At 33.4% G+C, this 24932-nt stretch overlaps 5 protein-coding genes across 7 annotated transcripts; 3 read left to right on the plus strand and 2 right to left on the minus strand.

Annotated features, from left to right (window-relative positions):
* The first annotated feature begins 143 nt into the window (after positions 1-143).
* On the plus strand, positions 144-1522 carry LOC109339416 (alcohol dehydrogenase 1-like). Its single transcript, XM_019576852.1, has 4 exons — positions 144-489; positions 987-1122; positions 1244-1313; positions 1386-1522. Exons 1-4 carry the CDS (start codon positions 225-227, stop codon positions 1482-1484), a joined length of 570 nt encoding a protein of 189 aa, XP_019432397.1. The 5' UTR covers positions 144-224; the 3' UTR covers positions 1485-1522.
* Positions 1523-1972: 450 nt separating this feature from the next.
* Positions 1973-3142, plus strand: LOC109339437 (ferrochelatase-2, chloroplastic-like). 2 transcript variants are annotated; one of them, XR_002106661.1, is made up of 4 exons: positions 1973-2108; positions 2255-2456; positions 2598-2974; positions 3028-3142. XR_002106661.1 is itself a non-coding variant. In XM_019576877.1 (3 exons), the coding sequence occupies exons 2-3, from the start codon at positions 2427-2429 to the stop codon at positions 2820-2822; spliced, it is 255 nt and encodes an 84-aa protein (XP_019432422.1). In that variant the 5' UTR covers positions 1973-2108; positions 2255-2426; the 3' UTR covers positions 2823-3128. The 2 variants fall into 2 exon arrangements, 1 of the variants encoding a protein (XP_019432422.1); XM_019576877.1 differs by having other exon boundaries at positions 2598-3128.
* LOC109339436 (target of Myb protein 1-like) lies at positions 2752-8721 on the minus strand. Of its 2 annotated transcripts, XM_019576875.1 has the most exons (12): positions 8443-8721; positions 8080-8162; positions 7401-7507; positions 6798-6876; positions 6317-6415; positions 6111-6224; positions 5168-5328; positions 4627-4702; positions 4246-4331; positions 3930-4088; positions 3259-3835; positions 2752-3155 (listed from the first exon to the last, which is right to left on the minus strand). In XM_019576875.1, exons 3-11 carry the CDS (start codon positions 7499-7501, stop codon positions 3472-3474), a joined length of 1239 nt encoding a protein of 412 aa, XP_019432420.1. In that variant the 5' UTR covers positions 7502-7507; positions 8080-8162; positions 8443-8721; the 3' UTR covers positions 2752-3155; positions 3259-3471. The 2 variants fall into 2 exon arrangements, with proteins under 2 accessions (XP_019432420.1, XP_019432421.1); XM_019576876.1 differs by lacking the exons at positions 8080-8162; positions 8443-8721 and adding an exon at positions 8163-8394.
* Positions 8722-12515: 3794 nt separating this feature from the next.
* On the plus strand, positions 12516-16425 carry LOC109339432 (alcohol dehydrogenase). The gene is made up of 8 exons (XM_019576870.1): positions 12516-12856; positions 13354-13489; positions 13611-13680; positions 13753-13846; positions 14483-14696; positions 15436-15577; positions 15701-15871; positions 16044-16425. Exons 1-8 carry the CDS (start codon positions 12592-12594, stop codon positions 16233-16235), a joined length of 1284 nt encoding a protein of 427 aa, XP_019432415.1. The 5' UTR covers positions 12516-12591; the 3' UTR covers positions 16236-16425.
* Positions 16426-17316: 891 nt separating this feature from the next.
* On the minus strand, positions 17317-24932 carry LOC109339431 (DDT domain-containing protein DDB_G0282237-like). Its single transcript, XM_019576869.1, has 12 exons — positions 24377-24932; positions 24002-24174; positions 23063-23220; positions 21372-21632; positions 20500-20566; positions 19801-20147; positions 19185-19624; positions 18907-19069; positions 18657-18779; positions 18420-18581; positions 18247-18335; positions 17317-17731 (listed from the first exon to the last, which is right to left on the minus strand). Exons 1-12 carry the CDS (start codon positions 24487-24489, stop codon positions 17581-17583), a joined length of 2247 nt encoding a protein of 748 aa, XP_019432414.1. The 5' UTR covers positions 24490-24932; the 3' UTR covers positions 17317-17580.

A 24932-nucleotide genomic window follows, 5' to 3' on the forward strand; every position in this document is an offset into this window, starting at 1 on the left:
AGCGGAAATGGTTGAGCTATCAATAAATATACTAATATATAAGTGATCGGATAAGGGATGATGAGTAGGATTGGAAATACATGATTTGTTTTGTCATGTTATTTTGATTATATATATAGTTAGTGGTGATTAATGATATACTCATAATCCTAGGTTGTTTGTCTAACAATTTTGTTTTGTTTTGTTTTCATTTCCATCATCACTTCACATTTCTTCATTCAGAGATGGCTTTTGCTGCTATAGTTCGTAGGAAATTCACAACACATTTCAAGCTTCCATCTTTATGTTTCACTAATCAATTATTCTCTCTCAATTCTCAAACCCAACAACAACTTTTTTCCTTTCACACCGAATCTGTTGGTTCTGGTGGTGATGGATTACCATCTTATATGCGTGGAGCTGTGTTTTGGGAACCCAATAAGCCTCTCACCATCGAAGAATTTCGCATGCCTCGCCCCAAAGCTGGTGAAGTCCTCATCAAAACCAAAGGTAATCACTCTTTTATATTTATTTTCATCATCTAAATACAAAGGAAATGAGATATACTGATGTAGCTTACACATAATTGTTGACTTATTATCATTATTTTAGGATCCAGGCCAGTTTGTTTAGCCTTAAAAATCGATTATTCAAAAGTGATTTGTAAGGGCGAGTCTCAGTGCAAATGTAAGGTTGTCCTTGTGATCTCATGAGATCACGATTTTAAATCACCGACTTCATATACCCTCCCCGGATCCCACTAGGTGGGAGTCTTGTGCTGGATCGCCCACTTTTTAAAATACAAAAGTGATTCTGTTATAATTTATTTATTGAAATGCCAAAAAATACAGCTTCTTAAAAAAAGCTGAACTTCAGTTTTTTGGTAAAATCTCAACCCAAACAAACGTTCAAATGTCAAATGTGATTTTTATAAAATCAAAATAACCACATTTGTAATGAAAAAAACTTAAACAAACGGGACTCTAACATTGTAATTATGAATGCAGCCTGTGGAGTTTGCCACTCTGATCTGCATGTTATGAAAGGTGAAATTCCCTTTTCCAGTCCTTGTGTTGTGGGGCATGAGATAACTGGTGAAATTGTTGAACATGGACCCCTCTCAGACCCCAAAACTATAGAAAGGTGAATATCAGTTACACTTTTGTGTGATAATGTTGTAGTCCTTTTCATTCTGTATGAGTATAATTATTTTTTATGAGAACCAACAAGAATGACAATTATGCTTTTCTTCTCAATGTAACAGGCTTCCACTCGGGTCTCGGGTTGTTGGGGCCTTTATCATGCCTTGTGGCAACTGCTCTTATTGTTCAAAGGTATTGTTGTATTAGACACTCCACTCTATATGTTAACTGAATTCTTGTTCACACATGATGTTATCTATACAGGGGCACGATGATCTATGTGAACCTTTCTTTGCTTATAACAGGGCAAAAGGAACCCTCTATGATGGTGAAACTAGACTATTTCTTCGAAGCAATGGTTAGTATCATTTACATATTGTTCTCAAGCCTAACCATCCATGATTTTTGCTAATTTGCTAATACTGCTACCAGCTGCAGAAGCTGTGGTATGAGTTAAACATTATTCTGTAGGCTTATAATTAAATTTATTTCTTTATTTTTGTAGACCAAACCATTATCATTCTTGTCAAGGATAAGAATTTTCCAGCACAAAAAAGAAAGTCAAATGACTAGAATATAGAGCAAGATTTCTTTTTAGATTGTGGACTCTGTAAAAACCTTCCAGTATAGTCCTCACCAAATGCGTAATTAGTATTTTTCTCAAAAAAATAATCAACTAAGGAGTAACATTCTGAACACTTGCTCAAATCTCTATTACTCATGTTAGTCTATAGGTGATGCAGAATTGCATATTACTTGTGTTCACTGAATTAACATGTTGGTCTTTAGACTTCAGACATACCAAACACTTCCTACACCCAACCTAGGTACTGCTTCGAGTTACGTCCTTTTTTAAACTCACAATTGACTGTAATTCTTGTTACAGAGTAGAGTTGGACCTGTGGAATGGTTAAAACCCTATACAGATGACACAATAGTTGAACTTGGGAAAAGGGGAGTAAAAAGTCTGCTAGCTGTTCCAATCAGGTAACATCATCCTTCCTTCTTTACATTTTTTTTTTTGCATTTTTACTATCCATTTTGTTGCTGCCTTCTTTCTTAACCCTTCCACCCCCAAAGGACCACCCAGAGAATTAGTGACACTAGTAATTTGTTTAACCTCTGCTTCACAGCTTTGTCAGTGAGCATATTGAAACTCTAGAAGAAATTGATGTTGAGTACAAAGAATTGGCTCTAAAATCTGGTATACAAAAATGGGGCCGTGTTCCTGCTCTAGGATGTGAACCGACCTTCATTTCAGATTTGGCTGATGCTGTGATTGAGAGTCTCCCATATGTTGGGGCCATGGCAGTTTCAAACCTTGAAGCTCGACAGGTACTCCCAGAACAAATATTTTGGTTTGTTGTAGAAATACAAACATTTTGATATAAATTGAGTCAGATTTATGTGGTAGTCTATTTTGTAGTCGGATGCTTGCATCATGTGATGTAATAGAAAATTTCCGCTCTTTGGCAGTCTTTGGTTCCCCTTGGCAGTGTAGAAGAGTTATTGGCAGCATACGACTCACAGCGTAAGGAGTTGCCACCACCAGTACTGGTATGGGAATGGGGTTGGACAAAGAGTGCTGAAACTTGGAATGGAAGAGCAGCTATGTTGGCTGTGCTTCTTCTGTTGTTTTTAGAAGTCACTACTGGTCAGGGATTTCTGCACCAGTGGGGAATATTGCCTTTGTTTAGGTGAATGGATCTCTCCCTGCTCTAAATGGCAATGGAATGTAGTTCTACTACATGAAATCAAGGCAATGAAGGCATGCATTCAGGAGGTTTAGGCACCACAGCATTTGTGGATGGAAATTAGAGAAGGAAGAACATGAATAGTGATTTGGTTTGTATGTAAAAGATTTTCCTTGGTTTCATTACTCGGGAAACCTACTCGACTGTTGTAGTTTAAAAGCAGTTATTAACATAAATTCCCTGAGAACATATAAGAGATTTTATCAATTGTAGTATTTTGTTGACAGAAAAAGCGAGATTATAAAATGGTACATGAATCCTTGTTCATGTTGTTACTTCCCTTATTGTCATTCATCATAGCATTGGTTTAGATGTATTATGTGGCTGATTTTATTTGTCTCCAGTTAAAGAATATTCCTATTTCTAAAGGCTAATATTGCCACAAGTGTCCCATGTTTCGGTAGTTTGACAAATAAACATGCATGTAAGCAATTGTTGTGGTTTTTTCTTTGTTAAGGAAATTTTGTAGTTTGTGGAAGCAAAATGTAAGGGACTGTGACTAGTTCTGGATGAAGACAAACATCTCAAGTTAAATTTCCAATTCCATGTTTTAAAAACAAACAAGAAGAGTTAAAAAGAGGTCTTATGTAAAGAGGTCACTCACTAAAATCAAAGCTACCACTGTTAGAGCTGCTGCCATTATGACTATGCAAGGAGAGGCCTCTAAGGTGGCCAGCCAAGGTTGCACCATCCTTCTTATTTTCCTGAAAATATCTCTCTCTCTCAATGTGCTTTGCCGGCGGTGGTGGAATGGCTACATGAGCAAGCTCGTGGTTCTGCCTTGCACTTGGAGGTGGAATTACAGCAGGCACAGGACGAGTATTAGTTTGTCGAGACGGCTCCAAAGAGAGTGGTCGGATCAGTGGACGGTTAAGTCTCTCTTCAAGCAAACCCAAGCGAGGGAACTCAGGTTCAGTCTCTTCGTCTTCAGGCCTTGCACACGCCTTTCCTTTGCGTAATCTGTGAGGCAATAGTCATACATATATGAATCAATATTCAAAATATAGCTTTATGCTTAATACAAAGGGGTATGAATTTAGCACAAGCAATGCACCTTTGGAATAACTGTTCAGGTTCTTCTTCCTCCTCTTCTTCTTCATGGTTAAAGTGATTAGTAGTTGTAACTTTGCTGGAAAGCATGTTATCATGTCTTGCAAGAACTTTCTGAAGCTGCTCATTCAATTCAATTGCTCGAGAAACTATCCTCTTATCTCTACAAACGATCACAGCAAAGCAAATTCTTTGAGATGCCAACATACCAGAAGCAAAGGTTTTAATATACATCGTCCAAAGCATTTCAATTTTGGAAATGACAAAACAGAAATTTGTATATGCAAACAGAAGAAAAGAGAGATATAAAGCACCCTTACCTAGAAGTCATTACAAGATGTATTACCCTTCGTTTCTGAAGTGAGCATTGTTCAACAAGGTCGAGGATGAACTCATCCCTTGCTCCCTAGAAAAGAAATAATTAGTTTCAACAAAAGGTGGAATGTGATTATTTACACGTTACATAAATAGATCTCATGATAGTAACTCAGGGATTTCTATCAGTATTAAGCACTATGTCGAGCCTCTCAAACCCAGAAGAAGCAAAACATGTTTGAGTAGCCTATTACTTTGACGGGTAATGCATCAAGAAACATATCAATCCAAAGGGAGATCTGGTATGGATTGAGACTGAGTGAAAGTTATATTCTTGGAATTCAAAATCGTGATTCAGTAATCGCCATGACATATCCTTGGCCCACCTGAGAATTTTGGGCATCAACAGCATCAAGAACTTCTTTCAGAACTTCTATTGCATTACTAGCCTTTTGAATAATGCTGCAAAATATAATTGTGGAAGAAGAATTGTTGTTAGCTAGATGAAAATGGTGACAAGAACAGATGTTTTTGGAATGGTACTTAACCACCAGATCATTGGAGAGATCTCCTGATCAAGAATCATCCATGCTTTCGATTTTATCCACAAAACACAAAGCAACAAAGAAAATATATCTATCCAAAAACTGGATTTTGAAACTTATATCTTCTCATTTGATCAAACAAACTAATGTGTTTGGTTAACTCTTACTATCATAGTTTCTATCCCCATTTTCTTTAAAAAAATTATCTTAAGAAACCTTTTCCAATACATTCATTTAAAGAAGTATTACCAAAGATCCTGTTGATAATCAAAAGTGAGAATAAGAATCTCACAAAATGAAGGGAAAATGAGCTTTACATTCAAAAGGGTTTCTAAAGATCCTGTCTACGACAAGTATACTAAGACTGAAAGGTAGAAGTCACCTAGATTCAGGAACAGTCTGTGACTCTGCATGCTGAGCAACCCCTCCCTGTCTAGGCAAGGCTTGCTCTCTATTCAGTACATTATTAGTTCTATTAAGTTGTGAGGTAGGACGATTTGATTGGACCAGTTGAGCCCTTTGAGGAAACTGCACCCCAGCACTCTGCAAAAAGTATAAACAAAATTTGTGTTGTCATTCAGAAGACAAATAATATAGTAATAATTGCAAAAATATGTTCCTTTTCTAGCATTTGTACCATATACAAATGGAATGAGAATGTCATGACTGTTTGTTATACATGATGCAACGTTTTAGAAAGACAAGTTTATTGGAATAAGAGAGACTCTCAATGATTGATACTACCCAAGTTACAGAAGTTCCACAGGATCTAAGGTTATAAAAAAATAATACTAATAAATAAAAACTGCTGCCAACATAACTACCTGAGGATCATTCTAGCCTGTTCAAACATGAACCGGGAATGCTCATTCTAACAAACAATTAAATATTCAATTTTCAGTCAAATGAAACTGGTAGGATCAAATAACTTCAACAAAAAGGTATTAAGTTTGAGTCCTACAAGTGGTCTTTCATTGGTCATCTGTAAGTACCACTGTAAGCCTTTTTTGTGAGACTTGTGGGTTATGGCATGCCTTGACCTAGGAGTCAGTTAAACTGCTTTCCACCTAAAAAATTTCTACCCAAAAAGTAATTCAATTTCCAACTAAATAAAGAAGAGTCAGCTTCTTCTACTTATGACTTCCTCTATTGAAAACCAAATTCCCTTTTGAAAACACTTAGATTCTAAAGAACGTATATAACTTGAAGAACTTCACTTCTTTCTTATTCTGCCAAGACAATAGTTCAACTGACACCTATTAATCAAGTAAGCTAGACCAAACCAATAAGAAAACTCAGGGGAGTGCATCAATATTTGTACCTACCACCAGATCAGAATATGCATTATAGTACTGTGGAAACTTTCCAGAAGCACCACCAAGTGATGTTTGTGTGGCATCCAGTAGAAGAAATATCCGCTCCCTTAAAGGCAATTCCGACTGCAACCACAGAAGAAGGAACCCAAAACACAATAGAGATTAAGGAGAAGTTAACATTAAAAGAAAATAGTATATTTGGAGAAAAAACTCACCTTTTTCTTCACAATTTTCATAAGAATGGGAATAACTCCTGTATCAATCACCTGCTGATGAATATGATCTCCGGTATTGTTCATCAGCATTTCCAACAACTAGAAAACAAATAGATGACAGATGACTTAGTAGAATACCACATTTCATGAAAGCAAGCAATGTAAAGCGTAAATTATTCAATTAAAGCAAGCAATGTAAAGCGTAAATTATTCAATTAAAGCAAGCAATGTAAAGCGTAAATTATTCAATTAAAGCAAGCAATGTAAAGCGTAAATTATTCAATTAAAGCAAGCAATGTAAAGCGTAAATTATTCAATTAAAGCAAGTAAGATAAAACAAGCTTATAAGATTCAGGTACAGAGAAAACCATGCATTACCAGGGTGTCTTCATATACGATGCAGATATAGGTAAAATTATTTAGAAATTCACGTGAAAATTATAAATAAACAAGTTCATGGTGAAGTCATTATTATACTCACCACCATTGCAGAAAGTTGAGTATTTGGGTTTTTGTTACCCAGTCTCTTTTTTATAGCTTTAACAACATCTCTAGCTTGCCTGAATGTCCAAAAAAGTATGACCATTACCAACAGTAAAAGCATTTGAAAGGCCAACCGGGATATCAAGCTAAGCACAACAACTAACAAGTATCATTATCAATTTTTACTAACTAGCCCAAGGTTTCGAATTTAAGTTCTCCTTCTGAAAAATAAATTAAAGTGACAAGTGGCAAATACAGAAAGAAGCTATGAATCAAATTCAGCATGAGATAAAAATCTGATCATTCATGACAATTATCTTTCAATAATAAAGTAATACACAATTAACCATCTGAGCATAGTTCAAGTGATAATCGTAGTGACGGTTGGGTTATGGAAATGTGGAGAATCTGGAATTCATAAGTTTGATTCCCATGCAATCAAAAATAGAAATAAAAAATTACTAAGTGTCATAAGGAAAATGTAAAAGATAAGAATTGTATAATAAGTAAATAAATTGAGTTAAGTTTTATAATGTTTTCGGGCATCGATCAAGCAGAAAGAAACAACATTGTATAAGGAGAAGAAAGTTTTGTGTGGTACCTGAGATCATGAGTAACTAATTCACAGATTGCAATAGTTCTCACCCAATCAATTTCAATAAGTTTCTCACTTGTTGCAGCATTGACTAACTCAGCTGCCATCTTTTTCTAGATAAAAATCAAAGAATGAAATATAATTTGAAATTTTAAAATACATTCCAGACAGGGAAACAAACATCGAAAAAAGTGTTAATTATCAACTAAAACAAAGTTAGGCAGTTTATCAACAGTTTCATCATATAGAATTGAACTAACCGAAGCCTTCTGAAGTTTTGAAGCAAAAGGCAACATGAAAAAAAGGGTTTGGAAGGTATCATTTTACATATAAAGCAAAAAAAAAAATCAATAACGATAAAGTCAAATTGGATATGGAACTTAGAGTAAACGTTTCTGCCCATTAATGAATGAAACAATAGAATATGACTTCATTTATAACTTTTTCAGATTATTAGGAAGTGAAACACAGCTTAGGATTTAACATGTTGAAGCATAAAGCAAAAGTTGGGTTTCATGCCACATTAGGCTGTTAACCACTATATATAATTTCTCCATGAAAGGGAATTATTAATTAATCCACAACAAACAAAAAAGTTGCTATCACAAGCCTCTTAAATTGTCTTATACAAAATCACCTTCCACAATAGTACAAGTAAATGAACTCAGAAAGTGATGAAACTCACATTTTGGGGCAGAAGGGTACTGCCAGAAACTATATACCAGAGTCCTAACTCTTATAGCAGCAACCAAATTCTGAACTACCAACCTGCAACAGAGAGGGGAAAATCCCAGGTCAGAAAATTCATCACTTCACTCAACTCCAGTGTAAGTTCAAATAAACGGAATTGAAGAACACAATCAAAAGCTACAATCTTAATAACCAGAAGCCAAATGATCAGATCTAAATTAATAATTGGAATTCATAAAAACAGAAACTTGGAAAACCAAAATTGATGTCATTCTAGTCCAAGTGCAAGTAAAAACACACTCGATCAATAAAGTAACAATTTTAAACAAAATAATTAACCAGAGTAAAAGATTTCTACCTGCAAATATTGATACAAGGACAGAAATAACAAGGAGGAAGCCAATGATGCAGTGATAAATCCTTAAGATCTTCAGCATTTCAACTCCTTCATCAAACCCAAGATCAATTTTGTAGCTTTTTCTTTGTCAGAGTGCTTTTTTCTTTTCTCCGCTTTTCTTTTACTTTGAAGTTTAAAACTTTTCAGCATATGACAATGAAATTGTTAATTGGGTAACAAAGTTAGAGACAATTAGTTAGCTACCAAAGCTAAACAACTGAACATATATATATATGTATATATATATATGTGTGTGTGTTGTGTATATATATATATATATGTGTATATATATATATATGTGTGTGTATATATATACATATATATAAATGTATGTGTGTGCTTATAAAAACTGAAGCTTCTTTTTCCAAGCAGAAGTTGCAATTTGTTAAGTTCACCCTCCATTTCCTCTTTCTTTTCCATGCTAATGCTTTTACCTATTGACACGTATCATATAAGAGAAATGATATTTATTTCCTTTAACAAAAATCATCCTAACAATGTGCCAATTATATGACAAAAATCAACATAGAATATAGTTTAGGTGATATACTATTAATACTTACTAAATAATCACTTGAGTTTGAGTTTTTAGTATGAAAAAAAGCACTTAAAGTTTTTTTATCCTGTAAATGTTTTTGCCTCAAATAATATTATTTCTTGTGAAGGATATATATAAATAAACTAAAAAACAAATATATTATGAGGGTGTTTTTAATTTGCAATCATGACTCTGGCTATTGCAATCACTTGAATCCACAATTTATATTTTGCAATATATATAATAAAATATTAAGAATAATTATTTACTTATTTATTAACAAATTAAAAGTACTACAATTTTATTAGAAATTGATTATATTCAAGTTTCCTCCAATAACTCGCCGTACAAATCCATAAGGTTGTGTTCTAATTCTTGACCAAAAATTATTATTCTTTAGGAATAAAATTTATAAGATAAGAATCTGGAAAACAAAATAATGATGTTTTTATTCTATTAAGCTTAAAAATAACTTCTATAATTGTTTTTATAAAAGTGTGAAAAAATGTTGGAGGACTCATTCAGTGGCTTCAAGGATACGTTTAGCACTTAGCACAGGTCAAAGTATATCTTTAAAAAGATAATATGTTAAGATTAGGTAATATTATAGTCCATGGTCTATGGTGTAAAGATTGGGGGCAGACCCTCTTCAAAGCTGCCCCTGCAACACGTTATAAAATCTGAAAAAGGGCATAAAATAGGATACTTCATTTCATCACACATGTGTCAATCAATCAAAGCAAGTAAATAGTGAAACTATATGCTACATCGCAAGATTAAGACCATAGTATCATTAAGTGTTTTTTAATCCTTGTTTGAAGGTACCGAATAACAATTATTATAATGCTAACTTCTATGCAATTTAAAATATTAAATATTAAAGAACTTTCTAAAATAAAGGAATGGATTTATAAATAGGAAACAAATGTAAGATAATATAATTGGACAAGAGTTTGACAAGTCTTAGGGGGTATGGTAGAACATATACGTAGTTTTAGGAGAGGAATATAGAATCTTATGAGTTTAATAACTCTTAATTTCTATGGATATCCTTACACAAATATACATTATATAATATGGAACATATTAAATCATGGACAAAGTAGGTTAGGAGAGAGTAAGATCTACGATAATAAAGAAAATAATCATATGAAGACATTTTTATCCTTTTATATGTAATGAAATAACATTTTTGTCATTAAAAATGTATATAAAATCATATATTTATCTTTCCATTAATGGAAATGATCATTGTTTGTAACTCCGATGTTAATTTATGCATAAAACAAATTTTAAGATTAGACATTTTTAAATTAATCACAGTAAACAATTTTAATAGTTCACCCATTTAGCGGGGAAGAATAAAATAATATGATGAGGCAATTCATGGATTCTCAAATAATAAGGATGAGAATTATTCAGTAAAGAGTATTAGCAATTAACAATAATTTTAAGAGTAAATTAGACTGACATCCCCTGAGTTTTAGTGATATATTGTGTACACAATTCTAAATAATATACAAATCAATAATCTTTATTATTTTTGGTTCGTTACGCTACATTATAAGAGTGATTTAAACAATATTTCTTTATAACTGTTGATGCATTTTGTAACAAAAAAATAATAAAGATACATTAATTTGTATATTATTTAGACTTGTCTACACAATATATCATATTTTGTTTAACTTAATTACATTTATCACATTTTTTGTTTAAAAGATTACACTTATTTCTTATACAGGGGTGGTTTGTGTAAGTTTAGAAAATTGAGGGGTGGTTTGTGTAATTTCACTAAAACTCAGGGGGTGTTAATGCAATTTATTCTAATTTTAAAGACCTGAAACAAAAAAATTAGCCTTCTCTTTTGGTAGAGGAAGGAGAGAAATTCTCAGTGTATTTTTGAATTGGGAAAATTATTTTATATGTGAAACAAAATTCAAGATTTTTAGGATTTATCCCAATATCCATTTATATTTTGATAATTGCATTTTTATTTTGTATAATAAGAGAAATAAAATAAAATAAAAATGATATATCAAAACATTGTTATATTTTAATGAAAATTATTCGCACCAATAAAAACAAGTTATTATCATTATATCAAATTGATTAGTATAAGGAAACATTGGTTTAACCTATAATTCACTGATTAGAGTGCATACTAGTTAAATTATATATAATAAAATTCTTGATACATAATTATATATAATAATAAACATAATAAATTTATAAAATAAATATTACTATCTTTAATATATAACTTAATTATTACAATGATATATACTATGTTACAAACAAGAATAATGTATGAATCCTTGGTGTACTTTTGTTGTTTAAAATATGAATTTTCATACATAAGTCAATTTTAACTTATTTAATTACATATTCGACATAATTATTACATTATATTGTTATGAAAAAGGATTCATACTAGTAGCTATTGATGAAAATGTCATCAATATGTTTTTTATGTTGTGAATGTTCTTAGTAAGATATTCATATTCAATTTTTTGTTGATAAATTGGAACAAAAAGGAAAGACTAAAATATATGGGAAAGATTTATTTGCATTATATGCATTGCTTCAAATGATGGGGAATCCTAGATTTTCACCTCCTCTAGCAGGTTTTGTGTAGCCATATAATCAGTTATCATATTTCTTAGATATGTTATACTTAAGTAAACCATGAGATTTATGAACAATTTCAAAATCATTCAAAATAAAATTACAAATAAAAGAAAATTAAGTTTTCTCTGGTAAAGAATAATTGATTTAGATGGAATTTCAAAATTCCATAGTGAAAAAAAAAAGATGGAATTTCAAGCTCATAAAGTTAAATCCAATCACATATGTTGCGTTTAATGTATTTATTATTCTCTATAATTACATTCTAAATAAGTTACAGTTTTGTTGGATATTTTTAATGAATTTTTTATTCATTTTATTTGGATAAATTATCTCTATAATTAAACAGTTCACCCTATTCTTTTTTATTGCTATTTAAAATATAAATTGAACACATCCAATCAATCATTGAAATTATTTTTAAATAGAAAAGAACAAATAATTTAAAAATGGAATCGAGCATCAACCACATCTGTGATTGTAATGTAACCAAATAACCAGTGAACGTTTTACATCGTAAATAATTCAAATTAGGCTGTACACTCAATACATCGTATTCATTTGTATTACTTAAAGATTTAATAAAAATTACATATAATTCAACTATAAATATAAATATTAAATAAAAAATATATATATAAAACTCATTTCGCTAAATGTTTTAAGCTTATTCTGATTTATAATTAGATGTAGTGACATATGGTATAATTATTTGATAGTAGCGGAAATGGTTGAGCTATCAATAAATATACTAATATATAAGTGATCGGATAAGGGATGATGAGTAGGATTGGAAATACATGATTTGTTTTGTCATGTTATTTTGATTATATATATAGTTAGTGGTGATTAATGATATACTCATAATCCTAGGTTGTTTGTCTAACAATTTTGTTTTGTTTTGTTTTCATTTCCATCATCACTTCACATTTCTTCATTCAGAGATGGCTTTTGCTGCTATAGTTCGTAGGAAATTCACAACACATTTCAAGCTTCCATCTTTATGTTTCACTAATCAATTATTCTCTCTCAATTCTCAAACCCAACAACAACTTTTTTCCTTTCACACCGAATCTGTTGGTTCTGGTGGTGATGGATTACCATCTTATATGCGTGGAGCTGTGTTTTGGGAACCCAATAAGCCTCTCACCATCGAAGAATTTCGCATGCCTCGCCCCAAAGCTGGTGAAGTCCTCATCAAAACCAAAGGTAATCACTCTTTTATATTTATTTTCATCATCTAAATACAAAGGAAATGAGATATACTGATGTAGCTTACACATAATTGTTGACTTATTATCATTATTTTAGGATCCAGGCCAGTTTGTTTAGCCTTAAAAATCGATTATTCAAAAGTGATTTGTAAGGGCGAGTCTCAGTGCAAATGTAAGGTTGTCCTTGTGATCTCATGAGATCACGATTTTAAATCACCGACTTCATATACCCTCCCCGGATCCCACTAGGTGGGAGTCTTGTGCTGGATCGCCCACTTTTTAAAATACAAAAGTGATTCTGTTATAATTTATTTATTGAAATGCCAAAAAATACAGCTTCTTAAAAAAAGCTGAACTTCAGTTTTTTGGTAAAATCTCAACCCAAACAAACGTTCAAATGTCAAATGTGATTTTTATAAAATCAAAATAACCACATTTGTAATGAAAAAAACTTAAACAAACGGGACTCTAACATTGTAATTATGAATGCAGCCTGTGGAGTTTGCCACTCTGATCTGCATGTTATGAAAGGTGAAATTCCCTTTTCCAGTCCTTGTGTTGTGGGGCATGAGATAACTGGTGAAATTGTTGAACATGGACCCCTCTCAGACCCCAAAACTATAGAAAGGTGAATATCAGTTACACTTTTGTGTGATAATGTTGTAGTCCTTTTCATTCTGTATGAGTATAATTATTTTTTATGAGAACCAACAAGAATGACAATTATGCTTTTCTTCTCAATGTAACAGGCTTCCACTCGGGTCTCGGGTTGTTGGGGCCTTTATCATGCCTTGTGGCAACTGCTCTTATTGTTCAAAGGTATTGTTGTATTAGACACTCCACTCTATATGTTAACTGAATTCTTGTTCACACATGATGTTATCTATACAGGGGCACGATGATCTATGTGAACCTTTCTTTGCTTATAACAGGGCAAAAGGAACCCTCTATGATGGTGAAACTAGACTATTTCTTCGAAGCAATGGTTAGTATCATTTACATATTGTTCTCAAGCCTAACCATCCATGATTTTTGCTAATTTGCTAATACTGCTACCAGCTGCAGAAGCTGTGGTATGAGTTAAACATTATTCTGTAGGCTTATAATTAAATTTATTTCTTTATTTTTGTAGACCAAACCATTAAGAAAGATTTAGATGTAAATGGTTTGTTTATAGACATGATTTATGATAATGAACTTCTTTTAATTGATATAGCAGATCCACTTAGTGGGAAAAGACTTGGTTGCTATTGTTCTTGTCTTTGTTTCTTTATCTATTTTTTAATCAGCAAACGACCACTAACACCTGCATTACTTTTTACATGATGCAAATATTACTGATCTTACGAAGCACGCAGCACAATGTATTACTCTCCTTTTGCTGAAATAAATAAATGTTCTCAATATATCCATCTGCACAAGATTGTTCTAAACTTCTAATGCTTTATAACTCCAAAGTTCATACTTCATACTAAAGGCACACATCTATCATTACCCGTTTTCTCCTTTATTGATGTTTTAATTTTCAGCTGATACATATTTCATTGTTCTTCAAGGGTATTTATCTCTAATATTAGAATCCTTCATTATTGGAAGACTGAAAATTCTCGGCAATTTATAGGAAAACCAGTGTTTATGTATAGTATGGGAGGGCTTGCCGAGTACTGTGTTGTGCCAGCAAATGGAGTGTCAGTATTACCAAAATCATTGCCATATAATGAGTCTGCAATTCTTGGATGTGCTGTTTTTACTGCTTATGGTGCTATGGCTCATGCGGCCCAGGTACGTCCTGGTGATTCTGTTGCTGTTATTGGAACCGGTGGTGTTGGCTCCAGGTAAGCAAACCAACTTTCAAATGCGTGTTACACTGTTAAATCCGCACTTAGCTTAGCCTTTTGCTATTATGTAGTCTTCAGAATATTTAATTAAGACACATTAGGTTAAAATCTTCTAGTTTATTACTGTCTTAAAAACTCTTAAGATTAAGGAGACAATAAAGACAAACTAATAGCTTTTTCATGTAGTACATTGAACCTTGGTTATATTGCAATGCCCAAGTGTTTGCAATTTTGGTAAACGTGATAAAACCATTCATGAGCCTTTGCCTTAAGGGATTAAGCTTTTGGGAGAGGTAGTGGTTTGACATGGTATTAAATCCTTACTGAGTAGTCTAGAGTTCATTCTTCGCCACTCCTATTCTTCTAAATAAAAAGTTGAGTTTAGCACAAGATAGGGTGGGTTATGCATTGTCCATGATTCAAGCTCAATAGGCTATTTCGTGAAGGGACATGTTAGCTATAAAACCTTTGGTGAGCTTTCGTCTAAACAGATTAAGCTTTTGGAATAGTTGGTGGTTGACAGCAACCATTTCATTACATATGCTAATTACTATATGATCACAATTGATTGCGTTTGTTACATTTAATGCTTTTTATACAGTCTGTTGAATTTTTGTGGGGAACTAGACATTTAACTGTCTAATATTTATGCAAATCTTCTTATATACTATGTAATTGAGAATTTTGGAAGATCTGTATAAATTGTTTTCCTTTTTAACTTTATCTCCCATTCCAGTTGTTTGCAGATAGCTAGAGCATTTGGCGCCTCGGATATAATTGCTGTGGATGTTCAGGATGAAAAGCTACAGAAAGCAAAGATATTTGGTGCTACTCACACTATCAATGCAGCAAAGGAAGATCCCATTGCAAAGATATTGGTATGTGCATTGTCCTTTTGCCTCATTGTTTAATATATAGTTTGTGCAAGACCAAGGACTATTGCTAGCTGCATTTTCAATTAATTAGTGCAATTTATTAATAGTCTGCACCAATTCATACAGGAAATTACTGGTGGAAAGGGTGTTGATGTTGCTGTGGAAGCGCTGGGGAAACCACAGACATTTTCCCAGTGCACACATAGTGTAAAGGATGGAGGAAAGGCCGTGATGATTGGACTGGCACAAGCTGGTTCAATGGGAGAGATAGATATAAATCGGCTAGTTCGTAGAAAGGTGAATGTCTATTTCTCTGTATATGTATTGGATTCTTCTTATTATTAACCTATCCCTGCACTCTCAGATATATCCACTGGCTCCATTCAGGTTTAATTTGAAATGTTCACAATGATTATATTGCATATTAAGGCATGTTTTTCTGTCATATACTTGAACTTTATTCGAACAGATACAAATTATTGGTTCATATGGAGGCCGGGCAAGACAGGATCTTCCAAAGTTAACTAGATTGGCAGAATCAGGTATCTTCAATCTTAGTGATGCTGTTTCTAGAACATACACCTTTGATGAGGCAGACAAAGCATTCCAAGATCTCAACGAAGGAAAAATTGTTGGTCGAGCTGTGATCGAAATAATGTAGGTCTTTATTCCATCTGATGCTTTTCTGCTTCCACAGTTCTGCTTCTGGTATGGTCTACTGTGTTTGCTTTGGATTTGCAAGTGTTGGTTCCCTAAGAACACAGATATACCTTCTGCCTTTGTTATGCTGTCTTAACAATAAGAACTAGTTTCAGCTACTTGTTCAAATAAAAATTGTTTTTTTTGTATCACTTCTCCTTTGTCTCATCATGGACATATCATAGAACAGATGAAAAAGACAAAATATAAAGGTAGCATCCATGATAAGTTAATGTCACAGAATTCACTTTAGATGAGTAAGAATGTGAAAAGTGTTGTTGCTCTGTGGCTTTTGGTAAAGGAAGTTTTAATGGTACCTTAGATATTGTTAGACTTTCAGATTTTAGTTCTTTAAAAGAATATTGATCAGTAAACACAAATTGTTCAAATTAATAATTTGTTAAGTTTATGTAATATTTTTTCCATGGAACAAACATGAGTATGTCAATTATATTCGTTTTAGCTCCTTGTTAACCATTGTCACATGGAGGAGATAGCTGCTGCTATCCTATAAGTTATGAATTATAATTGGTAAAGAAATAACATTTGTTATCATTAATTAGTAGATATATAAATTAATTGACTAATAAGCTAAAGTGGTATCAATATTTGTTTTTCCATGCACACACCATGATAATTTATTGATGGTCCTTGTTGGTGGCGTTTTGATAGTTTTACTTATCCAAAACTCTAAGCAGATTTAAAGGAAAATTTAAGCCTATGAAAATAAAGGAACAACTAAAAGAAAGAAAGGGTGACTAATGCTAAAAACAATGACTTCTCTTTTTGATTTGGATTGTGAAATGCTAAAAACAATTTGGAACAAGAAGAAAGTGAGTAGACAGGAAATGGGCAAAATTAAGTTGGCTTCTCTTGCAAGTTAGTTTGGGAATGTTGAAGAGGTGTTTGAGATGCGGTCAGTGAGGTGATGGTCCAAAGAAGAGGGTGAGTTTTGAAATTTGGCAAACAGGGACCTACAATTTGCAAATAAAAGCCTAAAAAAAGATGCATCATGATCCCCACTCCATAACACCTTGATAATAATAACAACAAAATTATTTTTACTACCATCTTTGTCATTCATAAAAAGGAGTAAATGACAATTGTTACTAGTTTCTGCTTGCTGTTATTAAAGAATGGTATCTGTCATATACAAAATTTCAGAAACAAGCAACATACATGCTTGTCCATCATTAAAAATGGATATAAAAACTACTTGATCCCTATTTCTACTCCAGGCTGTGAACCCAACTAGCTCCCTTGAAAAGTTCCAGGTTTTATCTGTTTGAAGGTGGATTCGAGACCAGCTACTCTTCCTTCAACTTGTTAACATATCTGAGGAAAGCATTGGCAGGGTTTTGCCGAGGTGGAGCCCGAACACGAGTAGACCTTCGAACCACAGACTCATCCACTTCAACCTTGTGCATCAAATCCTTCAATCTTTTCTGGAGTTCCGAGCTGTAAACAGACAATGGAAAAGAAAAACAGAATTACTAAAGTGAACCTTCAAGCAGCTTTAGAATTTCACTATTCCAAGTGTTTCAAGAGTAATGTCTGTTTAATAAACTACTACCAACTATTGCTACTAAAGTAAAAGTAAATTTACACATAAAAAATATAAATAATAGTATCTTCTGTAGTTCTCTGCATTTTCCATACTTTTGTTAACTCTTCCCTCTGAACCGTTTTTCTCTGAATTGCACATACATAGGTGTGTTTTACAGAGTGGTACTTATTTAAGGATACTAAGTGTGTGCTCATTCTATAAGAACAGCACCTGAATGGGAAGAATGCAATGAGATAATTATACTACGATGGTAATTAATATATCTGCAGACATTAAATTATAGCACATCTTATTTTACTTCAGCCATAGCTAACAACTCCAGAATACTGATTAGACCAACTTAAAGATCCTCCTTTTGCACAAGATTGTTACACATGTCATACATTGAAGAGCAATTCTAACTCACCATATACTATCATAATATTTTCCCAATTGTTCTTGTAGTGCCCTTTCCCGCTCACCCTTGCAATTCAGTGAACCCATCAACGCATCAACCTATTCAAGCATACCAAACAGAAAATTACCAAAAAAAGTATATGCAGAAAATGCAAATATAGCAGTGTAACTTCATACTAGTACCTCTTCCTTGCTGCTGTAATACCCCCACTCCCTGGAATTAGAACTTTCAACAAATATCCTTCCATCACGAGGAAACCACCAATACCTATTATAATCTCTGTCCTTGCCTAATGGGCTTCTACTAATTAATCGTTTCTCTATCTCCCTTTCATAATATTCTCTCTGTAATAATAAACAATGTCAATAACAATCAATAAAAAGAACAAGCAGTAATCTAAGCAGGGAGATAAGCAGCACCCTCTGTTCTACACTATTTTTCTCTGATGGATCCTTATCACTCTTCAATTGTTTCTGTAATTTCTTTCCTGATAATTCTTTTCCATTTTCTGCTGGTTCCTTCAGCTCTGAATGCAGCTTCTTCTGTATCAATAAAAATCAATCTAAAGACCGTGAATAAAAAATCTCTCTGTATAATAAACAATAACCTATTTCAATAATAGTCAATCTAAAGAACAGATAATAGTCTAAGCAGGGAGATTAGCAGCACCCTCTGTACTATACTATTCTTCTCTGATAGGTCCTTATCTCCCATGAAATGTTTCTGTAATTTCTTACTGGATACTTCTTTTCCATTTTCTGGCTGTTCTTCCAGCTCTGAAGCCAGCTTCTTCTGTGTCTTTTTTGAAGCAGGATTTGAATGTTTGATCCCACTGCAGATTTATTTCATAAAAGAAAAAAAAGTGAAATTCAATAACCAACAAACAGAATTATTTGCAGGTATACATACGGACTACGGTTAAGCAGAAACAGCACCCAAAATCTAACCTTCTACCAGGCATATCATTCCTAGATGGTTTGATCTCTGCATTTCTTTTCTCTCCCACGTCTCCATTCTGCATGCTGTGATTATTGTTTGTTGAGACACTTGCACTGTCCAGATGATGCCCATGCACAACTCCATTGCTTTCAGGCTCAGCTTTCAACTGCTCCTTTTCTTTTCTTCTCTTCTTACCATCTTCCAGTGCTTCTTCCCTTCTAGAGGCCCCAAGTGCCTGTCGCTGTTCAATAAGCTTATCCATCTTTTTCCTGAAAATTCCTGATTCAAGGACTCGATGAACCAATTCCCGTAAGATTTCTAATTTAGCATTGACATCTACAAGGCCATAATGTCCCCGTTTAATGGTTGCTTCATATTGGCAGAGTCCAGGAATATTGATCATTTCTAGAAAGTCGGATAAATAATCTGACCAATTAATCATTGTAATCTGAAAATAAAAATGAATGAGATGTTTAATATATCAAAAACAATATAGGGACAAAAAGTTAGGATAGATCGCCAAATAAAGAGAAAGATTTAATTGGACCCACCATCTCATCTCACAAAATATGAACAATAATCCATGAATCAAATTAAGAAAAATCATATATTTGTGATGGTAACCTTATGCTTCAATCTTCGTTTCTCTATGGTTGTAGAGTATTCTCCATCATCATTGATGAGAACCCGGATGAGTGCTGCATGAGATTCAACAAGGAGAACCACATTGCTACCCCTATGGTTAATTGCATTTTCAAAATCTTCTAGAGAGTATGCCCACAAGTTCAACAGTTTGGCAAAAGAACTACAAAAATCCCAAATCATTAAAAGATCTCCTACACAATCCATTGAAACATTAAAATCTCTCGAAGGAGAAGGACGAGCAGTGAAAACAGGATCATCCAGGCCAGGCTTCACCAATAGATCATCAATTGGATATCTGATTGGCCCTTCTATGTGTTGGCCATTATCTGCAAAAATTGAGATGTCAACAACAATTTAAATAAAATATAATCATTAGGTGTTTTAATCTACACGCAAGTTGTATGATGTAATACAAATTTATTAAACATATTTAATTTCTAAATCATGAGAGAAAATGTTTTCTAGTTAGATACACAACATGAGATGCACCTCCAGTCCTCTGCGCAACAGGCCACCCCATTCCAACAAAATAGATAGAGAAAAAGAGACAGATAGGAGAAAAATGAAGTTTAGAACTGATGGCAAATCAAAATATATTCTACCAAGAAAAAAAGGTATTCATACAACTGCATAACAAATAAACATGTGGCCACAAATCGTTTCAATCCTGAACTCTACCTTTCTGTTGGGTAGAACCATCCCACTTCTTCCTTTTGTTGCAGGTTTCGGTTTCCTTCATTGATTCCTGAACATGATAAAATTGAGACAGAAAAAATAGCATCATAAAAATCATTAGTAAACCAATCATAAAAGCTTTAAATGATACCATATGTGTTGTTGTGTTCATGTCATGTTACCATAGTTATCAATAGCTGATCACAGCATATAGCGGCCCACCTCAAAAACCTCAACCCTCTAGCAAGAAGCTGCTACACTGAGGGTCCGGCTTCTGGTTTTATAGGGAGGGGGCACAAACCATAGAATTTGGGATTTCTGCAAAAGTGATTGTCACGTCATTTTAACCCAGGTCACCATTATGAGACCAATGTTTGCTAGCCAACTAAGTGACATGAATGGTGTGGCACTACGTTTGCCACATCATCCTTAGTAGTGCCGGTGTGGCACTACGTTTGCCACATCATCCTTAGTAGTGTCGGTGTGACGGTAGGGGCTAAAAACAAATTTGTGTAAATCATGGGATGCAAAGAAAACAAAAAAACTTGGTACAGACTATAAAACCAAACAGCTTTATGAGGAGTTGAACATAGTTGGTGGCAATTTGGTGTGGGACTGTGGTCACTTTGTCAGTGAGCTATGTGAAAAAAACGACTGGAAAAGGGAGAAGCCACGCAAACAACAACCACATCACATAGTGGTTATGATTGAACGCGATAAAGGTCACAATGAACCACTCCACAAAAAAGCGGCATGATAACACACGATTGTTACTATGACTGTTACTACTTTATTTATCAATAACATTTTAATTTTCATTTATAGCAGGCAAAGTAAAGAAACTGAAACTACCATATCTCCCATCCTATATGTACCTCATTTTTTCTTTTCTTGGAACAAGCTAAAATTCCATTTTTGAAGAAAATCCTTCCTCGTAACTCCTCAGGAATGTCAGTTGAGATTCCATGTTTTTGTGCCAATTCTTCATGTAAAACCCAAGGGGCATTCCGATATGTGGATTCCCGGATAAAAGACTTCAAAATATTTCTACTAAAAAGAGGCTTCTTTTGCACCAAATCTTCCGCACAGACATTTGCTTTTTCAGTTATATTTGTGTCCTTGTAGAGCCAAGCTACCTCATAATGGCATTTGTCAACTCCCTCCGTGATGAATTTCAATATTTTACATGGATATACTCCATCATCCTTTTTCACAAACAGTTCAGCACCAACAAAAAAATATCCCAGCAATTTTTCATTAATAGAATCGGCAAGATCCTTCAAAGGAAGCATACCTAAAAAAATAAAGAGATCACTTAGCATTACCAAACAAAATTAAATATAGGCCTGTTAATGAAAGGCTTAGTAATTCTATAGCCTAACTCTAATGATGTATAACAGCAAATCTTAAACGGCCATATTTTTTGTAGTTTCATGTTTCTCATAAACATTCTCAGGTTTTTAATTAATTTTTCGGTCAACTGTATACAAAACACATTTAAGAAGTCTAACTCCATAAAAGTTATGGCATCATGTGACGGCTTCATTTTGTTATCTGCAAGTGCTGCCAGCATTATTACTCTAACACAATATAATGAATAAACATATACGATATGATATTGTGCTAAACGAAAACAGAAAACTTAATTTCAATCCTTTTGTAGACACAAGACAGTAACAAACCCAGACAACAAAGGAACCCCAAATTTCAGTGCAGGATAAAAGAAACTAAGAAAGTGGCATACATGATACACCTTCAAGTCACTAGTCCGCCTGTGGGATTAAAACTAACATTACTATCCATTCATATAAAAATGCACTTCTCGAGCTCCTTACATTCTAAAACATGCATTTATATATTGAACATTGACCTTGTATATAAGCAATCATGCATTCTTATATGAATATAAAATTCAACAATTGCACTGCAGACAATCACACAACATTATAATTATTCATTACTCATGCAAAACAAAAGGAAATCGCCTATCAATAAAAAGCCATAAAGAAAGAAAAAAAAAGACGCCTAATTGCATTAACAAATATTTATTCATCTTAGAACAGAGTAGCTCTTACTATACTGAATAGTCTTTAGAGCAGGCGCCATTAATTCTTTAGGAAACTGTTGAACTTTCTCAGTGGCATGTCGTTCTGACACCAAAGCCTCTTCATAAGTCAAGCTAGTTTTTCCAGAAACTTTACACATCCAAATCCTCTGGCGATATAGATTTAGACGGTTCAAGTATTCACTACTTCATGTCAAGGCAAACCAAACAATATCCTCTCCTTGTTGGGACCAGGTATGGAAAGCCAAAAATATACATTGTCAATGAACTTTCCAACAGCTAGTCCAAAATGCTAAATTAGACAAACTAATGTAATCTTTCAGCCACTCTAAGTTAAAAATAATTATAAATAAAACGACAAAAGTTGATTACTACAAAAGGATACTGATAATCATGAAATATTTCTTTTGTAAATCGAATTTGGTAAACAAGCTCGTCTGGCTTCAAGTCCTTAGGTGTTGCTTTTTCAGTTATATTTGTGTCCTTGTAGAGCCAAGCTACCTCATAATGGCATTTGTCAACTCCCTCCGTGATGAATTTCAATATTTTACATGGATATACTCCATCATCCTTTTTCACAAACAGTTCAGCACCAACAAAAAAATATCCCAGCAATTTTTCATTAATAGAATCGGCAAGATCCTTCAAAGGAAGCATACCTAAAAAAATAAAGAGATCACTTAGCATTACCAAACAAAATTAAATATAGGCCTGTTAATGAAAGGCTTAGTAATTCTATAGCCTAACTCTAATGATGTATAACAGCAAATCTTAAACGGCCATATTTTTTGTAGTTTCATGTTTCTCATAAACATTCTCAGGTTTTTAATTAATTTTTCGGTCAACTGTATACAAAACACATTTAAGAAGTCTAACTCCATAAAAGTTATGGCATCATGTGACGGCTTCATTTTGTTATCTGCAAGTGCTGCCAGCATTATTACTCTAACACAATATAATGAATAAACATATACGATATGATATTGTGCTAAACGAAAACAGAAAACTTAATTTCAATCCTTTTGTAGACACAAGACAGTAACAAACCCAGACAACAAAGGAACCCCAAATTTCAGTGCAGGATAAAAGAAACTAAGAAAGTGGCATACATGATACACCTTCAAGTCACTAGTCCGCCTGTGGGATTAAAACTAACATTACTATCCATTCATATAAAAATGCACTTCTCGAGCTCCTTACATTCTAAAACATGCATTTATATATTGAACATTGACCTTGTATATAAGCAATCATGCATTCTTATATGAATATAAAATTCAACAATTGCACTGCAGACAATCACACAACATTATAATTATTCATTACTCATGCAAAACAAAAGGAAATCGCCTATCAATAAAAAGCCATAAAGAAAGAAAAAAAAAGACGCCTAATTGCATTAACAAATATTTATTCATCTTAGAACAGAGTAGCTCTTACTATACTGAATAGTCTTTAGAGCAGGCGCCATTAATTCTTTAGGAAACTGTTGAACTTTCTCAGTGGCATGTCGTTCTGACACCAAAGCCTCTTCATAAGTCAAGCTAGTTTTTCCAGAAACTTTACACATCCAAATCCTCTGGCGATATAGATTTAGACGGTTCAAGTATTCACTACTTCATGTCAAGGCAAACCAAACAATATCCTCTCCTTGTTGGGACCAGGTATGGAAAGCCAAAAATATACATTGTCAATGAACTTTCCAACAGCTAGTCCAAAATGCTAAATTAGACAAACTAATGTAATCTTTCAGCCACTCTAAGTTAAAAATAATTATAAATAAAACGACAAAAGTTGATTACTACAAAAGGATACTGATAATCATGAAATATTTCTTTTGTAAATCGAATTTGGTAAACAAGCTCGTCTGGCTTCAAGTCCTTAGGTGACTCAACCAAAGTAAAAGGCTTTCTCCTTAAAAGAGGCATTAAGAAAGAACCTCAGTTCCTGTCAAACAGGGACAAGCACCCTGCATTCAGAATTTGACAGAAGAGAAACCTCTCAGCAGTATAATCATGTATTTCTGAACATGCTATAAGCAAGCACACCACATAAGCCACTCAAATGAGAATCAGAATCCACTAGTCCTAAAGTTAATAGTTGGATGAGTTTTATCTTTTAGAAAACCATAGTCTGATTTTTTACATTTAAAAAAGGAAAAAGAAATGTAATCACACTTTCTATTTGCTGTCCTTCATCAATTACCGGAAGCAAGGATATGATAAATCCCATGGGACAAAGATCTGACACAATTCAAAATGGGGATACAACAAATTTAAAAAAGGACAGGACATGATGACTATAATAAGGTCAATATAACAGCACAAGTCTTAAATTGAAAGGAGTAATAATGTTTTAAATTTCGCATAAG

This window comes from Lupinus angustifolius, unplaced genomic scaffold (genome assembly GCF_001865875.1).
Source record: "Lupinus angustifolius cultivar Tanjil unplaced genomic scaffold, LupAngTanjil_v1.0 Scaffold_75_79, whole genome shotgun sequence".
Lineage (NCBI taxonomy): Eukaryota > Viridiplantae > Streptophyta > Magnoliopsida > Fabales > Fabaceae > Lupinus > Lupinus angustifolius.

What these genes read in the sequence shown, in the direction of transcription:
- LOC109339431 (XM_019576869.1), bottom strand. Translation starts at nt 24,489, where the DNA reads ATGCCTCTTTTAAGGAGAAAGCCTTTTACTTTGGTTGAGTCACCTAAG. An exon ending in AACGAAGATTGAAGCATAAG is followed by an intron (nt 19,625 to 19,800) that starts GTTACCATCACA and finishes TTTTATTTTCAG; the next exon opens with ATTACAATGATTAATTGGTC. An exon ending in AGAATAGTATAGTACAGAGG is followed by an intron (nt 18,780 to 18,906) that starts GTGCTGCTAATC and finishes TTATTGATACAG; the next exon opens with AAGAAGCTGCATTCAGAGCT.
- LOC109339416 (XM_019576852.1), top strand. Translation starts at nt 225, where the DNA reads ATGGCTTTTGCTGCTATAGTTCGTAGGAAATTCACAACACATTTCAAG. An exon ending in AGTCCTCATCAAAACCAAAG is followed by an intron (nt 490 to 986) that starts GTAATCACTCTT and finishes TTATGAATGCAG; the next exon opens with CCTGTGGAGTTTGCCACTCT. An exon ending in ACTGCTCTTATTGTTCAAAG is followed by an intron (nt 1,314 to 1,385) that starts GTATTGTTGTAT and finishes TTATCTATACAG; the next exon opens with GGGCACGATGATCTATGTGA.
- LOC109339432 (XM_019576870.1), top strand. Translation starts at nt 12,592, where the DNA reads ATGGCTTTTGCTGCTATAGTTCGTAGGAAATTCACAACACATTTCAAG. An exon ending in ACCGGTGGTGTTGGCTCCAG is followed by an intron (nt 14,697 to 15,435) that starts GTAAGCAAACCA and finishes CTCCCATTCCAG; the next exon opens with TTGTTTGCAGATAGCTAGAG. An exon ending in ATCCCATTGCAAAGATATTG is followed by an intron (nt 15,578 to 15,700) that starts GTATGTGCATTG and finishes CAATTCATACAG; the next exon opens with GAAATTACTGGTGGAAAGGG.
- LOC109339436 (XM_019576875.1), bottom strand. Translation starts at nt 7,501, where the DNA reads ATGGCAGCTGAGTTAGTCAATGCTGCAACAAGTGAGAAACTTATTGAA. An exon ending in TTAGTTACTCATGATCTCAG is followed by an intron (nt 6,877 to 7,400) that starts GTACCACACAAA and finishes TTGGACATTCAG; the next exon opens with GCAAGCTAGAGATGTTGTTA. An exon ending in CAGACTGTTCCTGAATCTAG is followed by an intron (nt 4,703 to 5,167) that starts GTGACTTCTACC and finishes TATATTTTGCAG; the next exon opens with CATTATTCAAAAGGCTAGTA.
- LOC109339437 (XM_019576877.1), top strand. Translation starts at nt 2,427, where the DNA reads ATGGCAGTTTCAAACCTTGAAGCTCGACAG. An exon ending in CAAACCTTGAAGCTCGACAG is followed by an intron (nt 2,457 to 2,597) that starts GTACTCCCAGAA and finishes GCTCTTTGGCAG; the next exon opens with TCTTTGGTTCCCCTTGGCAG.